The sequence below is a fragment of the Panthera onca genome, chromosome X, assembly GCF_046562875.1.
Source record: "Panthera onca isolate mPanOnc1 chromosome X, mPanOnc1 haplotype 2, whole genome shotgun sequence".
NCBI lineage: Eukaryota > Metazoa > Chordata > Mammalia > Carnivora > Felidae > Panthera > Panthera onca.
Genome location: NC_138357.1, coordinates 109,094,487 through 109,110,334, shown reverse-complemented (window position 1 = coordinate 109,110,334; position 15,848 = coordinate 109,094,487). Strand labels below are relative to the sequence as shown.

General features: G+C 40.2%; 1 protein-coding gene across 1 annotated transcript in view; it reads left to right on the top strand.

The window, feature by feature from the left end:
* Positions 1-15,848, top strand: part of POLA1 (DNA polymerase alpha 1, catalytic subunit) — a 303,543-nt gene that overhangs the window by 30,423 nt on the left and 257,272 nt on the right. Inside the window, exons 16-19 of the mRNA XM_081793414.1 lie at positions 5,001-5,085; positions 9,123-9,184; positions 10,727-10,816; positions 14,173-14,289. Coding sequence (XP_081649540.1) covers positions 5,001-5,085; positions 9,123-9,184; positions 10,727-10,816; positions 14,173-14,289 — 354 coding nt within the window. The remainder of the gene's footprint in view (positions 1-5,000; positions 5,086-9,122; positions 9,185-10,726; positions 10,817-14,172; positions 14,290-15,848) is intronic.

Genomic DNA, 15,848 nt, shown 5'->3' with positions numbered 1-15,848 from the left:
TTACGGAACAAGTGTGCTGGCCCCTGCTAGCTAGTGCTAAAGCATGGATTCAATTCAGTTTTGACTTTTTGGGTCAGTATACTTTATAGGTGGTATGATGTATTTCATATTGCATTATATATCAGCAGACGTATTAGGTCTGGCTAAAACCACTATTAGTGGGGTTATGATTGATTAGTGGGTTCCAGTTTTCATCTAAAGGAATTTTTTTTTTTTATACAGAGAGAGGGAGTATAAGTAGGGGGAGAGGGGCAGAGAGAGAGAATCTTTTTTTAAAATTTTTTAAATGTTTATTTGGGGGAGAGTGCACAGGTATGAATGGGGGAGGGACACAGAGAGAAAGGGGGACAGAATCTGAAGCCTGCTCTGTGCTGACAGCAGAGAGCCCCATGTGGGGCTCGAACTCATGAACTGCAAGATCATGACCTGAGCCGAAGTTGAATGCTCAACTGACTGAGCCACCCAGGCGTCTCTAGAGAGAGAATCCACTCAGTGTGGAGCCCATTGTGGGACTGGATCCCATGATCCGGGGATCATGACCTGAGCCAAAATCAAGAGTTGGATGCTGAACCAACTGAGCCACCCAGGCGCCCCCTAAAGGAGGGTTTTTTGTTTTTTTTTTTTTTAAACATTGGTGCTATTAATGTTTTGGTCTGACTAATTGATTGTTGTGACAGCTCTTCTGTGCATTGTGTGACGTTTAGCAGTATCCTTGGCCTATACCTGATGCCTCTACCTGACCCCTTCCCCCTAGTGGTGACAACCAAAAGGCCTCTGCACCTCTCCAAATATCTCCTGGGGGTGGGGAGAAAACTTGTTCCCTTTTGAGAACCACTGATTTAATGCCCCCCCTTTTATTTACCTGAATTAGTTGTTTCATTAGGAGTTGTAAAGCAGTTTTCTAATTTCTGTCATCATTTCCATGTTTGTTAGTTATATATGTTAAATATTAGAACGTTTATTAGTTGAATTTTTCTATAAAATTAACTTTTCCTCGTTAACCAGCACTATTTGGTTATGCTGCAGTAGTTTGTACAGGAAAGATGAGGGAAATGTGTACTTCTTTCTCTTGCATTGCCAATTTTCTGAGTAGGAAGTTGGAGGCCTCCATTATATGTATTGTTGACTAGTGATTTGTTTATTTTTGTTGTAAATTATATTTTGCTTCCTCTTTTATGGAATATTATGAACTCATGAGTTTTATATTTACACATGGTGGTTCAGTGTCTTGCAGTCATTGTTATTTTCGATGCTTAAACTTGTCTTTGGTCAGTGGGAGTGTCTTATGTCTGCTTCTAAATCCTTTTGACTTTGAGGGGGATTTTTTTTAACAGTAGCCTTTTGGCATTACTTTTGCTCTGAATTCTTTTAGTATGTGGTTTGATCTTTTAATAATAGTTAATATAGTAGATGGCCATAGTTAAGTGTGTGAGAAAGGTTTGATTTGTTCAAAAAAATAGTATCCATTCTCTAGCATCTGGAGTGAGATTTCTCAGTACCATTTCATAATAAGGGAAGTAGGGCTTCATAGAGAAATGGCTGATTCAGGAAAATGCTGGGAATGTCTAGCTATACTAGAAAGCAAGGATGATATTTAAATCTACTGAAGCTGTGTCAGAAGCGTTCAGCAGGAGTCAACCTGAAGAGTTTCCTGCTGGCCACAGATGGGACGTTGTGAACATGGACAAGGATAGGTCCAGCACACTGAAACGTGTGAGTTCACAATGCTACTGTAAGCACTTGCAACCCAGCACCGGTCACCTCTGAAGGCATCTAGGGAACCAAGTCACTAGTTCGAAAACTGGTCAATAACGGGATTGAATCTAGCATTTATCTTGATTTTTTTGAATTCATATTGTACCTCAGCTAACTAAGTAATTGGTGAAGTGGTTTCTCTTCATAGAAGGTTTCCAGCTAAGAAATGATAAAGGAAAAATGGAATATTTCCATTTTGCAATCCCTAATGAAATAACGAATCTAGGCAATGATCACTAAAAGGGAGATAACCAGACATGACGTGCCTTTGCCATCTGATAGAAGGCATCAGTAGCACCTCTAACATACTCATACCAAAACATTGAATGCAATTTTGACCAAGCCTTTAGATCTAAATGTGAATTCACCAGCAGTACAGAAACAGAGGAATGTGTTAAATGGCATTATTGTGATACAAGCCATAGAGTTGATACTGTAGAGCACTCTACAGGGTGAATGACCCAGCTTCTTCAACAGATGAATTGCTGGGAAATAAAAGGTAGGGAGGGATTGTACCTGTAGTTCTATACATTGACCAATTACAGAGTATGGGCTTACTTGGTAAATAAAATTGAGATTGTTGGGAAAACATGAACATTTGAATCTTGCATGAATATTTAGTGATTTTAAGAAATTGCTATTAATTGTATTAGTTGTAATTTTATTACGTTTTTAAAACCTTTTGGGGGCACCTGGGTGGCTCATTCACTTGAGTTTCTAAATCTTGATTTTGGCTCAGATCATGATCTCACGTTTTGGGGGTTCAAACCCCACGTTGGGCTCGGAGCTGGCAGTGTGGAGACAGCTTGGCATTCTCTCCCCCTTTCAGTCTGCCACTCTCCCATACGTGCTGTGTATACATGCGTTGTCTCTCAAAAATAAACATTAAAAAAACCTTACCTTTTATTTTTTTTAATGTTCATTCATTTTTGATAGAGTGTGAGCTTGGGAGGGGGATAGAGAGAAGGACACACAGAATCTGAAGCAGGCTCCAGGCCCGACACAGGGCTTGAACCCACAAACCATGAATCACAAGCTGAGCCGAAGTCGGACGCTTAACCGACTGAGCCACCCAGGTGTCCCCAAACTTCTTATCTTTTAAAGTAGTGGTTCTTGGGGCACCTGGGTGGCTCATTTGGTTGAGCATCTGACTCTTGATTTTGGCTAGGTCATGATCCCAGGGTTGTGGGATTGAGCCCTGCCTCGAGCTCTGCGCTGACCATGGAGCCTGCTTAAGATTCTCTGTCTCTGTCTCTGTCTCTCTCTCTTTCTCTCTCTCAAATAAAAAAAAATAAAGTAGGGGATCTCAAAGGGGTGAGATTTTGCCCTTTAGGGGACATTTGGCCATGTCTGGAGATAGTTTTGGTTGTCACAACTCAGAGGTGGAGGGCGGTGCTGTTGGCAGCCAGGATACTGCTGAACATTCCACAGTGAACAGAACAGCCCCAGTAACAAAGAATTATTTGGCCAAAAATGTCCATAGCGCTGAGGGTGAGAAACCATGTTTTAGAGATACATGCTGCAGTATTTCTGGGTAAAGTGATAAGTCTGACTTCAAAATAATCTGGGTTGAGGCAGGAAGTGGATAGGGATATTGATGAGTTGATAATTGAAGGTGGATGATGGGTATATGAAAGTTGATGTTGCTTTATTTTTTCTCATAGTAAATATGAATGAATGAATGAATGAATGGGAGAGATCTTCTGCAGCCCTGAGTAAAGTTGATGGCCTCCTGAGGGTTTAGATTAGATGGTTAATAAAGTTGTTCACTCAGCAAATGTTTCCAAACCATGAGCTAGTGTGATGGAATACTTGTGATTCTTCCAGATAGTGGAAGAGACAGATATTAGCTCGATAGCAGAAATAAATGTAAAACTTACAAAGGATAGATGTGCTCTGGCAAGCATATGATAAAGGAAGCTGCCCTAGCCTGAGAGGCCAGGAAGGTGTCATTGGTCAGAGAAGCTTCTTGGCATGCTCCGAGGATCAAGCCCTGTGGGAGAATGAAGGCAGCAAGACTGGGCAGTGGGAGAAATCTGAGTTGCACTTATGACAAAGGTCTCAGCCAATCCCAGGGAGCTCTGGGGTGGGGATGACCCTCCAGAGTTGCTCTGAATTGTGGTAAGAGGTTTGGGCCTTCATTAGCATCCCTCCTCTCCGATGCGTTAGGTAGTGGATGCAGGCTGCTTCCAAGAGACTCCTCTGTGAGTTGTCAGCCTCCAGCCCTCTCAGCAGTTGGGAGAATGAGGGCCCTTGTCCTAAAGAGGACTTCTGGGTGACACACCACAGCACCCACTCCAGAAGTCTTTTCTAAAGGAGTAGGGATGGACCTTGAGTACTGGTGGGTGAGTAGGAGTTCACTAGGCACAGAGAATGGGTTTTTTCCCCCCAGGGGCAGCATGCTTTCTCCAGCATGGTGCCGTGGGAAGCCATTATTGGTGCCAGCACAGCAGCAGGGAGACCACTGAGGGAAGCTATTACATGAGTACGTTGATATAATACATTAAAATCTGGATATGAAAATGCAAAAAAAAAATAGAAAAGACAAGTCTTCTAATAACCCCAGCCCTCAGCGACAACCACTCGTAACAGTTTTGTGTATTTCTTTTCTGCCTTCTTTCTCTGCATATTTTAGTAAAAAGCTAGGATTTTACTGTACATGTGATTTGATTTTCTGCTTTTTTCTAGAGTTTTTCCTATGTCTATACTGTTTCTAATCAGAATCGCAGTCCTTGCCATTTATGAAAAACTTAGAAAGTAAACGTTTTTTTAAATCTCTACACCCATTATAGGGCTTGAACTCAGGACTCTGATATCAAGAGTTGCCTGCCAGAAAGTACAGATTTTAAAAAGAAAATGAAGAATACCCACAATGTCTCTTCTTAGTTTTGTCCATTGTTGACATCATCCAGATTATTTGTTACACATATCTATAGCTTGCTTTTTGAAAGAATGAGTCTTTAAACATCACTTACCTGTTTCCTTTGAGATCTCTGGCCTGGGGTTCCGGAGCCCTGAGCTCCAGTTCTAGGTCAGATGTTAATAGTTGTTAATCTTCCGCCTTACCCCTTCCCTCCTCTCCCCTTCTGTTTTCTCTGTGTTTTATTTGTTTAAATACTTCTGTAATAAAAAATTAAAATATGGACTAAAATATGTATCTTTTAATATTCTTGGTGGTTTTGGTGAGAATGCAGAATGCATAGTAGGTGTCTGATAAGTGATCTTTTTCCCTCCTTTATTTACAGATTATTGCTGTGGCAGCTTTGGTCCATCACAGCTTTGAGTTAGACAAAGCACCCCCACAGCCTCCCTTTCAGTCACACTTCTGTGGTATGTATTTTTTTTAGCTGGTCTACTAATGGCTTGATTTTAATTTTTCTTATTTTTTCTCCAGCTGTTGGATCAGTAACTCTTTTTTTGATGTTTTCAAGAGTAGTTAGTGCATATTGTTAAACTTTTTTTTTTTTTTTTGGTCAGCTGTGGACACTGAGTTTTATTGGCTTGGTGGCTCCTATTCAGCTAGTTTATTTTGTTTGAGGGGAAGTTGGGAGGCAGTTTGACATCTCTTTTCTATTCCTGTGGTTATTCTGTTGGGGCATTCTAGTTTTTTTTATTGGGTCAAAATTGTGCTATCACTATTTCCTTTTCATGATGTCATTGTAAAAGCCCATCATAGAAGCCTGAGCAAAGTGTTCTGTGTGGTGAGGCAATATGCTGAGGCATAAATGAGTGTCTACCTATTTGGGAGGAGTTCTAGAAATATCACATTGGAATTGGGTTGTGCTATGCATAAAATTCAGTTGGTGAAAATTTCACACAGAAATCTGCATGCCTTGAGTCAGTCTCCAAGGAGGATTCTGACCTATTCGATGTTGAAAGCTTGGCCAGGTAAATAACTATTTTTTTTTTTTCAGTAAACAAGAAAGGGGCATAACACTATTGATCTGTCATGCTTCCTGAAATCTTTTCTAGGCTAGAGCCAGCAGTTAACTGGGATAGCATTGCCTGTCTGGTTTTGTGGGTATTAGGAAAGTGGGACTAGGAAAGCAAGCAGAGAAGGAAGTATCATGTGTTATTATTGTGAAGTTTCCCCTCTTTAAGTGGGGTGAAATACACAGAAAAACATGACAGTGAGGATATGGTGGAAAGTACGTGGAAGAGAGCAGTCATTAGCTCATTTCAGTGTGTATTTATTCACCTGTTGTGTATGCCATGGTGTGAACAGCTGTTTTGAGTGACAAAGAACTTATAGTGAGGGCAGCTTTGGTCATCTTTATTTTTCTAATTTTGAGAAGGTTGGAGTTCCTTCATTGTACACTGGTTAAGGCTTTGGTGGTGGTGGGAACCCCCTTAGGGAAGTTAAACATCCTCCATTCTGCCTCAGATGGAGGGAAGATGTTTCATCAAAGTAGTTTTAACAGTTAATAGGAGCTTAGAGTTCTGTGCGTGGTTTTTCCTTTTTTTAGATGTAATCTTTTAAACTTTTTAAACATTGAGGTATAATTGACATGTAACATTTTAGTTTCAGGTGTTTAGCATAATAATTCGATAATTGTATGTATCATGAAATGATCACAATAAGACTAGTCAACATCTGTCATCATAGTTTGAAAATGGTTTTTCTTGTGATGAGAACTTTTAAGATTTACTTCCTTAGCAACTTTGAAACATGCAGTACAGTATTAACTAAAGTCACCATGCTGTACATTACATTTCGGTGACTTACTTATAACTGAAATTTGCACCTTTTGACTGTCTTCACCCAATTCCTGTGGGTCCCCTGCCTCGTCGCATCCTGCCCCACGACATCTGGCAACCATAAGTCTCTTATCTGTATCTAAGATCTCATTTTGCTTTTGTTTTTTTTTAGATTGCACATATAAGTGAGATCATGCAGTATTTATTTTTCTGTCTGACTTACTTTGCTTAGCATAATATCCCTCATGGTCTTTCCGTGTTGTCACAAATGGCAAGGGTTCCTTATTTTTTTAAATTTTAGAGAGAGAGCAAGCATGTGCAAGCAGGAAAGAGGGGCAGAGGGGGAAAGAGAATCTTAAGCAGGCTCCATACTGGTCTCCAACAGGGGACTCAGTCCCATGACCCTGGGATCATGACCTGAGCTGAAATGAGTCAGATGCTCAACCTACTGAGCCACCGAGGTGCCCCATGATTTCCTTATTTTTTTTTAATGGCCGACTAATATTCCATTGTATAAATATGCCACTTCTGTTTGTTCATTCATTAATTGATGGGCACTTAGGTTGCTTCCATTTCCTGGCCCTTGTAAATCATGTTGCAGTGACCATGGGGGCACAGAGTTAGTGATTTCATGTTCTTCAGACAAATACCCAGAATTAGAATACCTAGATCATATGGAAATTCTATTTTTAAGTTTTTGCAGAACCTCTTTTCTGTTTTCCATAGTGGCTGCACCAGTTTTACATTCCCACTAGCAGTATGTATACAAGGGTTCCCTTTACTCCACATCCTAGCCAACACTTGTTGTTTCTTGTCTTTTTTATTTTTAAGTAGGCTCCGTGCCCAAGGTGGAGCTTGAACTCATGACCCTGAGATCAAAAGTCACATGCTCTACCAACTCATCCAGCCAGGCACCCTTCTTGTCCTTTTGATGATAGCAATTCTGACAGGTGTGAAGTGATATCCCAGTGTAGTTTTGGTGTCCATTTCCTTGATGACTGTGATGTTGACCAGTTTTTCATGTACCTGTTGGCTATCCGTATGTCTTCTTTGGAAGAATGTCTGTTCACAGCCTTTGCCCATTTTTTTTTGAAGTAGGCTCCATTCCCAATGTAGGGCTTGAACTCAAGAGTTCATGCCAGCCATTCCCTAGCCTTTGCCCATTTTTATTTTTTCATTAAAAAAATTTTTTTGGGGGGCACCTGGGTGGCTCAGTCGGTTAAGCAGCTGACTTCGGCTCAGGTCCTGATCTCGCAGTCCGTGAGTTCGAGCCCCGCGTCGGGCTCTGTGCTGATGGCTCAGAGCCTGGAGCCTGTTTCAGATTCTCTGTCTCCCGCTCTCTCTGCCCCTCCCCTGTTCATGCTCTATCTCTCTCTGTCTCAAAAATAAATAAATGTTAAAAAAATAAAATTAAAAAAAAAAAATAGAAAGGGCTCTGATAAGAGACAATGACAATAACTAAAAAAATAAATAAAAAACTAATAAAACTAGTAACTCCGGGAATAACTAATAATTGGAATCCTTCTGAAATTCCTAGAGGGAGTGACATAGACCTGAAAGCTTAGTAGAAGTTAAGTGAAGAGGGAGAAAATTACTTTAAGAAAAAAAAAATTTTTTTTTTTTTAATGTTTATTTATACTTGAGAGAGTGAAAGAGAGAAAGAGAGAGTGGGGCAGAGAGTGAGGAAGACAGAACCTGAAGCAGGCTCCAGGCTCCAAGCTGTCAGCACAGAACCACCAAAGTGGTGGGTTCGTCAACCCACGAACCACCAAAGCCAGATGCTTAAACGACTGAGCCACCCAGGCGCCCCTGCCCATTTTTAATTGGATTGTTTGGGGTTGCTCTTGGGTTCTATGAGTTCTTGTTGTATTTTGAATATTGATCTCTTCTCAGATAAATTATTTGCAAATACTTTCTCCCATTTGTTAGGTTGCCTTTTCATTTTGTTGATGGTTTCCTTGGCTGTGCAAGAGCTTTTTGTTTTGATGTAGTACCACTTGATTCTTTTTGCTTTTGATACCTTTGCTTTTGGTGTCAAATCCAAAAAATCATCGCCAAGACCAGTGTTAGAGAGCTTACTGCCTATGTTTTCTTCTAAGAGTTTTATGGATTCAAGCCCTTACGTTCAAGTCTTTAAGGCATTTTCAGTTGGCTTTTGTGTGTGGTGTTTTGTTGTCCAGTTTCATTTTTTTGCATGTGGCTGTCTGGTTTTCACATCACCACATAGTAAAGAGACTGTTCTTTTCCCATTGTATATTCTTAACTCCTTGTCATACTGACCATATATACATGCATTAATTTCTGAGCTCTCTGTTCTGTTCCTTTGATCTGGATGTCTGTTTTTATGCCAATACCATACTGTTGGCATGACTACATCTTTGTAGTGTAGTTTGAAATTACTAGCATGATGCCTCCTGCTTTGTTCTTCTTTCCCAAGATTGCTTTGGCTATTTGGGGTCTTTTGTGGTTCCATAATGAATTTTAGGATTGTTTAGGCTTTTCTTTTGAGGTCCAACAACATGACCATTGGAAATACTCGAATCTCTCAGTTCTTTAGAGATTAGGGGGTATTTGTTTATATTTAAAACAGTTTCCATTTAGAAACATGCAGCATATGTGTACTTGAAATTGGACTAAGATGGTGATGGAATCTTTTTTCCTTCTTACAGTTATATCTAAACCAAAGGACTGTATTTTTCCATATGCTTTCAAAGAAGACATTAAGAAAAAGGTAAAGAACTCATTATTTATTCCTTTTAAATTTGAAGCATCTATTTAGGAAAAGAAAAGGAGGATGGTGTAGATTAGCATAAATAGGCTATTTTGTATGTTAATTTATTAGGTCTGTTCTTGCTAGTTTGGACTGACATGAATCCATTCAAAATGTATTAGAAATATAAAATAGAAACATTATTGAATGTTTTACCACCTGAAAATAACGTGATTCTGTACCGTAGTAGTAGACACTTAGGCTCAAGTCCTCCTTCAGATAGCTTCAGGGGAGGCCTTTCTGAAATGCACAATCATGTGATTACTGTTTTGGGAAACTGTTGGGAAGAGTACTCACCCCACTCCCCAGTTTGAAGAAAGCCGAGTGTAGTTGGGTATGAAAAGGGACATGTATTGGAAAGGTCGATACGTGCTGGCTGGAATTGGTAGGGATCTCTCAACTCCCAGGATACTCCATGAAGTTTTCATGGGTCCTTAATAAAATAGGAAGTGGGGAAAAAGGAGTATAATGTAGTGAGCTTGTCACAAGGGTAAATGTATTCATATAAAGAATTTGTTTTCTGGAGACTATGTGGAATGCTTGCGTTCACAGATGTGTGTGTTGGTTTTTTTTTTTAATGTTTTCACTTGACAAAATTAAAAGTTAGCAACCTTGTCAGGTTCCACTTACTTTAAGTTGGCTTGAGAAGTCCAGTAGTCTGGAGGTGCTGTTGGATCAGGCTATTATTTATGAAGTGCCCTGAAGTACCTATCCAAGTAAAATGACTTAGGAAAATTCCTTTTGAGTCAAACTGATACTTTGTAGCCGAACTAGTTACAGCAAACACATAGCTATCAACTTCCATTTTAGGAGAGTCTTAATAAGAGCGGATCTTTTGAATACCTGATTTATATTCAGTAATCCAAGTGGAAGCCTTTTGTGTGAAGATAGGTTTTATTTATACTTAACGACACTTATAATTCTTAAATGTATGCTAGTTTTCATTCTAGTTTCTTATTTATAGTTTCTTACACCACTCTTGCAGATTAGTTTATACAATCCTTGGGATTTCTTTATGTGGTAAATACACAAACAGCAGTCTATCAGGGATTATATAGGAAAGTAAGTAATGTTTTTGTTAGGTGCTCTGATTCATATGCTTGTGTGATATGTCGAGATACACAAGTGTGTCGCTGTGGAGGGACATATCTGCCCTTCATAGTGCTTAGCATTTAAAATTTGGCTTTATTTACTTCACACACTGTATGTTAGCCAATTTGACAATAGATTATATTAAAAATAAAATGAAAGAAGTTTAAACAGAAGTTTTAAAAATCCCACATAAAATTTTCTCTATTTACTCACTTATTACTAGGATGAGCTTCTCAGAGACTTTGGGCAGTTGTTACTGTGAAACCTAGAATAAGCAATTTCATTGCTTCTTTTAGTTTTGAAATGGATAGTTTCTTTTAATGCTAAGAAATCTAGTCCTGTTTGAACAGGGAGCCAAAGTATAGTACTTACAAGTAAAGAGTAAGTGACCAGTATGTTTTTATCTAACAGAATGTGAAGGTTGAGATCGCTGCAACGGAAAGAACGTTGCTAGGTTTTTTCCTCGCCAAAGTTCACAAAATTGATCCTGATGTCATTGTGGTGAGTAGGTGTCTCGTCGTGCTGTTGGGGACTCTTCATTCCTTAGTTCTCAGTACTTGTTGAACAGCAGAGAATCTTTTTTTTTAATTGAGGTAAAAACTGGTATATAACATTATGTAAGTTTCAGGTTTGTAGTAGTATAACTCTACGTCTGTATATAGTACAAAATGATGACCGCCTAAAGCATAGTTACTGTCCATCACTGTACAGTTGATTCCCTTCGCTCTTTGGCCCACCCCCCAAACCCCTTGCCCTCTGATAATTAGAAGTCTGTTCTCTGCATCAGTGAGTTTGTTTTTGTATTGGTTGTTTGTTTGCTTTTTTAGATTTCACTTAGCATAATACCTTCAGGGTCCCTTCGGGTTGTTGGAAAAGGCACACTTTCATTCTTCTTTATGGCTCGGTATATTCCTCTGTGTGTGTGTGTATGTGTACCATATCCTCTTTATCCATTCATTCACTGATGGACGGTTTGTTTTGATATGTTGGCTGTTATAAATAATGCTGCACTGAACATAGGGTTGGATGTATCTTTCCGAATTAGTGTTTTTACATTCAGATAAATACCCAAAGTGGAATAGGTGGATCATATTGTAGATGTGTTCTTAATTTTTTGATTTCTGTAGTGGCTGCAACAATTTACATTCCCACCAACAGTGCAAGAGAGTTCCCTTTTCTCCATGTCCTCTCCAATGCTTGTTATTTCTTGTCCTTTTGATAATAGACATTCTCACAGGTGTTAAGGTAGTTTTAATTTGCATTTCCCTGATAATTAGTGACACTGAACATCTTTTCATGTGCCTGTTAGGTATCTGTGTCTTCTTTGGGAAAATGTCTGTTCAGGTTCTCTGCCCATTTTTAACGTTTTTTTTTTTTTTATTTTATTTTTTGAAAGTCAGAGAGAGGGCATGAGCGGGGGGGGGGGGGGTGGGGGGGGGTGGGGACACAGAATTCAAAGCAAGCTCCCTGAGAGCCCAGTGTGGAGCTCGAACCCACGATCGTGGGATCATGACCTGAGCCGAAGTCAGACGCTCAACCGACTGAGCTACCCAAGCTCCCCTCTGCCTATTTTTAAATGGGTTTTTTTTTTTATTGTTGATTTGTATGAGTTCTTTATATATTTTTTTGAATCTTCAGAGTGAAATAACCGTATGGACTGGTGGGAATTGCTGTATTTTCCGCTAACAGAAAGGGGAAAAAAGAGCCAGCCCACTATGAAATAGTTCTTTTCCTCTAATAGAATAGCAACTCATGAGTTATTGTTGATGTTTAGGATATTCCGTTTATTTCCAGCCTATATAAGTAAGTAAACTTACCTATAAGTAAGTAAACTTGTGTTGTTAACTGTTGGTTCCTATACATTTTTGGATTAGTGGCCCAGCTGTATATTGGTCATAGGAGTTAATTCCCTCGATTTGGTGTCAGTCTCCAAAGTGTTTATATTTCATTTTCATGAGCTCAGTGCCTCTCTCTATTTTTTAAGATTTTATTTTTAAGTAATCTCTACACCCAACGTGGGACTTGAACTTACAACCCCAAGATCAAGAGTCACAAATTCTTCCAACTGAGCTGCCCGGTACCCCGAGCTCAGTGACTCTCTATGACCTATTCCTTTGAGAGCTCAGGGCTAGGAATTTTTTTTTCCCCTTGGTAACTGAGTATGTTTCCACTAAACAGGAAGAGGTAATAGTTCATTGAGTTATGTTTGCCCCAGTTTTTAAGAGTCACAAAGCAACATTTTGCTTTATGTTTCCTCCGGCTTTAGTTTGTAGGCTCTTTGATGTGATTTCTTCTGCTGCCCACCACCCAGTTAACGGATCAAATTATGCTGTGATTTTGATGGTTTTGGAGAAAAGTAGGAATGTAAATGCATGTATTTGAAGTGTGATAATGGTAATTTAGTTACATTGAAGCCTTGCAAAACAATGTGTGGTATATATTTGTCCACATTCATTTTTGCTCTTGGATATCTATCTTGACCGTGGTGTGGCCAAAGTACCTAGAGCCTGAAGTTTGTTATCAGGTATCTCTGCATACGTCCCTTACGGCATTCCCTTACACTACTCTAGGACCCATCTTGAAAACACCAGGAAGATTCTGTCCACAGTGCCCTATTGTGGCGTTCCGGCTCAGAACTAGGTCCTCACCCAGTCTCCCCTGGTAGTCTCTCTTGGGCCCCAAGGAGATGTCCTGGTGCCTAGGATAGGTGGCCTGGCTTAGCATGTTAGAGCCAAGCCAAGTCTGTGTGTGAGGAATCCAAACTGATGTAAGAGAGGATCCTGACATGGGTTTGAGTCCCTAATCCCAGGCATGATAATTTGGAAATGAGACTTCCTTGTGTCCTTGGGTCTCTTAATTTAATAGACAAAACTGCCATAAGTATATAGTGGTATACATCTTTAAGTAAAATTAATAACAAGTAAATCAGTTTATTGATCTGATTTATTTTAAACTGTGTCTAGTTTTTTTTTTTAATTTTTTTTTTCAACGTTTTTTATTTATTTTTGGGACAGAGAGAGACAGAGCATGAACGGGGGAGGGGCAGAGAGAGAGGGAGACACAGAATCGGAAACAGGCTCCAGGCTCCGAGCCATCAGCCCAGAGCCCGACGCGGGGCTCGAACTCACGGACCGCGAGATCGTGACCTGGCTGAAGTCGGACGCTTAACCGACTGCGCCACCCAGGCGCCCCAAACTGTGTCTAGTTTTTTAATAAACATGGGCATTGAACCATATTATTCACACAATGGAAATTATCATTATAGACATGGAAAATTTGGTTGCATTTTTCAGGTAATTTCTACCTGGTATGGTTTGCTTCCTTGAACTGTTGAGTGCTATTATATATTTTGTTGCATATTGATTAAGAGTCTAAATCACTAGTGTTTGAACTCAGTTCTTCAAGAAGCAAGTAGCTGCAGTTCCTGAGTTTTCGAAGAGTCTGTGTGAACTATCACACAACACAGGCAGGTTCTCTGTTTTTAAGGAATTAAATTGGAATTATTTGAACACAGCTTTTACTGATCACAAAAAAGTGTGGGACATAAAAATTTGCATTTGCTTTTGAGACTGTGAGGCATGAGCTGCAAATTAAAAGACATCATATGAACCTTGCATCAATTAGGATGAAATAAAGTTTATTCCAGCAATCTGCTTAGCTTTGTTAATGTCAAGGCTAATGAATGCTGCTGATGAATAAATTCCTGAAGAAGAAAGGACCCCAATCGGAGGTAAGCTCATGATGCCTTCAATTAGAGATGAGAAAAAGAAAGGGCAAAGAAATTCTATGCGTATGAAGATAAATCTTCTCATTTGCGTTTGTTACAATGTTATTGGCTGCCTTCTTTTTCTGACTAGGGTCATAATATTTATGGATTTGAACTGGAAGTGCTCCTGCAGAGAATTAACGTGTGCAAAGTTCCTCACTGGTCCAAGATAGGTCGACTGAAGCGATCTAACATGCCAAAGCTAGGGGTAATAATAATTTTCAAAATCTTACTTCTTGACTTGGCTTCTTTACATGGAATAGCTGCCCGGGAACACACTGGGCTTCTTTGACTAAGAATTGGTTGTCTTGTGATAGGACATTTGGCACTGAACATCTTTTCCTTTGAATGTAGCATTTTATTGGTAGAAGCCACTGGTAGTTTTTAAAATCAGCTATTAGAATCTAGAGACAGCACATACATGTTACCTCCACTCCGTCATTACCAAAGCTGTAGCCCTTCGAGCAGAGATCAGCGAGTGTTCTCATTCAGTACAGAGAGGGCAGGGAAGAGTGGGAGGGAGCTGATGTTGAACGTATGAGAAGGCTGTGGGCTAAGTGCCTTCTGCGTTAGTTGCCTGTCACAGCAACTCCAGTTTGACTGTACTTCTCACAGGGGTAACAGAACTTGTTCAAGATCATAGGGCTAGGGTGGGAAAGAACTGAGATTTTGAGCCAGGCCTGTCTTGACTCTTTTGAAGTCTATGTATTTTTCATTCTACCTACTTGTTTCGGTGGTTTTTGTATGAAGCCACCTTCGTTTCCCAAGCCTCATAGTGCTTAACGTCTTGTTTCACTTAAAGCTCGTAAGGAAAAATGGGCATGTTGCCTCATCAGAGAACTTAGGAATCTGTATGTTTTATAATGCTCTCCAGAGGATTCTGCTAACGCAGATTGGAGTTGGGGCCCGTGCTGTTGCTTCTGTTCCTATTCATATCTTTAAGGTGATAGAGAGTTATTAACCTTCACCCCAGCCCTTGATTTACTATTTCCTTACCCCTTCATGGTTTTCTTTGTATGGCATCTTCTCTGTGAGGTCTCCCACGGCTACCCTATTTAAGATGCAGCCCCCCTAAATTGCCATATTCCTCACGTGTTCTACTTTTTCTCTTTTCCATATGCTTATTACCTCCTAAAGCTGTATAGCTTCTTGATTTTGATGTTTATTTGTTGTCATCTATTTCAGATGAGATTAGGAATCTTTCATTTTTTTTTTAAACGTTTATTTATTTTTGAGACAGAGAGAGACAGAGCATGAACGGGGGAGGGTCAGAGAGAGGGAGACACAGAATCTGAAACAGGCTCCAGGCTCTGAGCTGTCAGCATAGAGCCCAACGCGGGGCTCGAACCCACGGACCGCGAGATCATGACCTGAGCCGAAGTCGGCCGCTTAACCGACTGAGCCACCCAGGCGTCCCGGGAATCTTTCATTTTTTTTTTAATGTTTTTATTTATTTTTGAGAGACACAGCATGAGCGGGGTGGGCGCAGAGAGAGAGGGCGACAGAGGATCCAAAGTGGGCTCCGCACTGACAGCAGCGAGCCGGACGTCAACTGAGTGAGCCACCCAGGCGTCCTAGGAATCTTTTCTCTTTGGCTCAGTGCTATCTCCCTGGTGCCTAGAACAGTGTCAGCTCTATAGTGAACGTTCAGAAATACTTGAGTGACGGCTGACGGAGTGGGCAAATAGGAGATTGAGAGTTTCCTCATTGTAATTGTGGACTAGCTTCGAAGTCGGTTGGAATAGAATGTTCCCAGTGTCTGCTCAT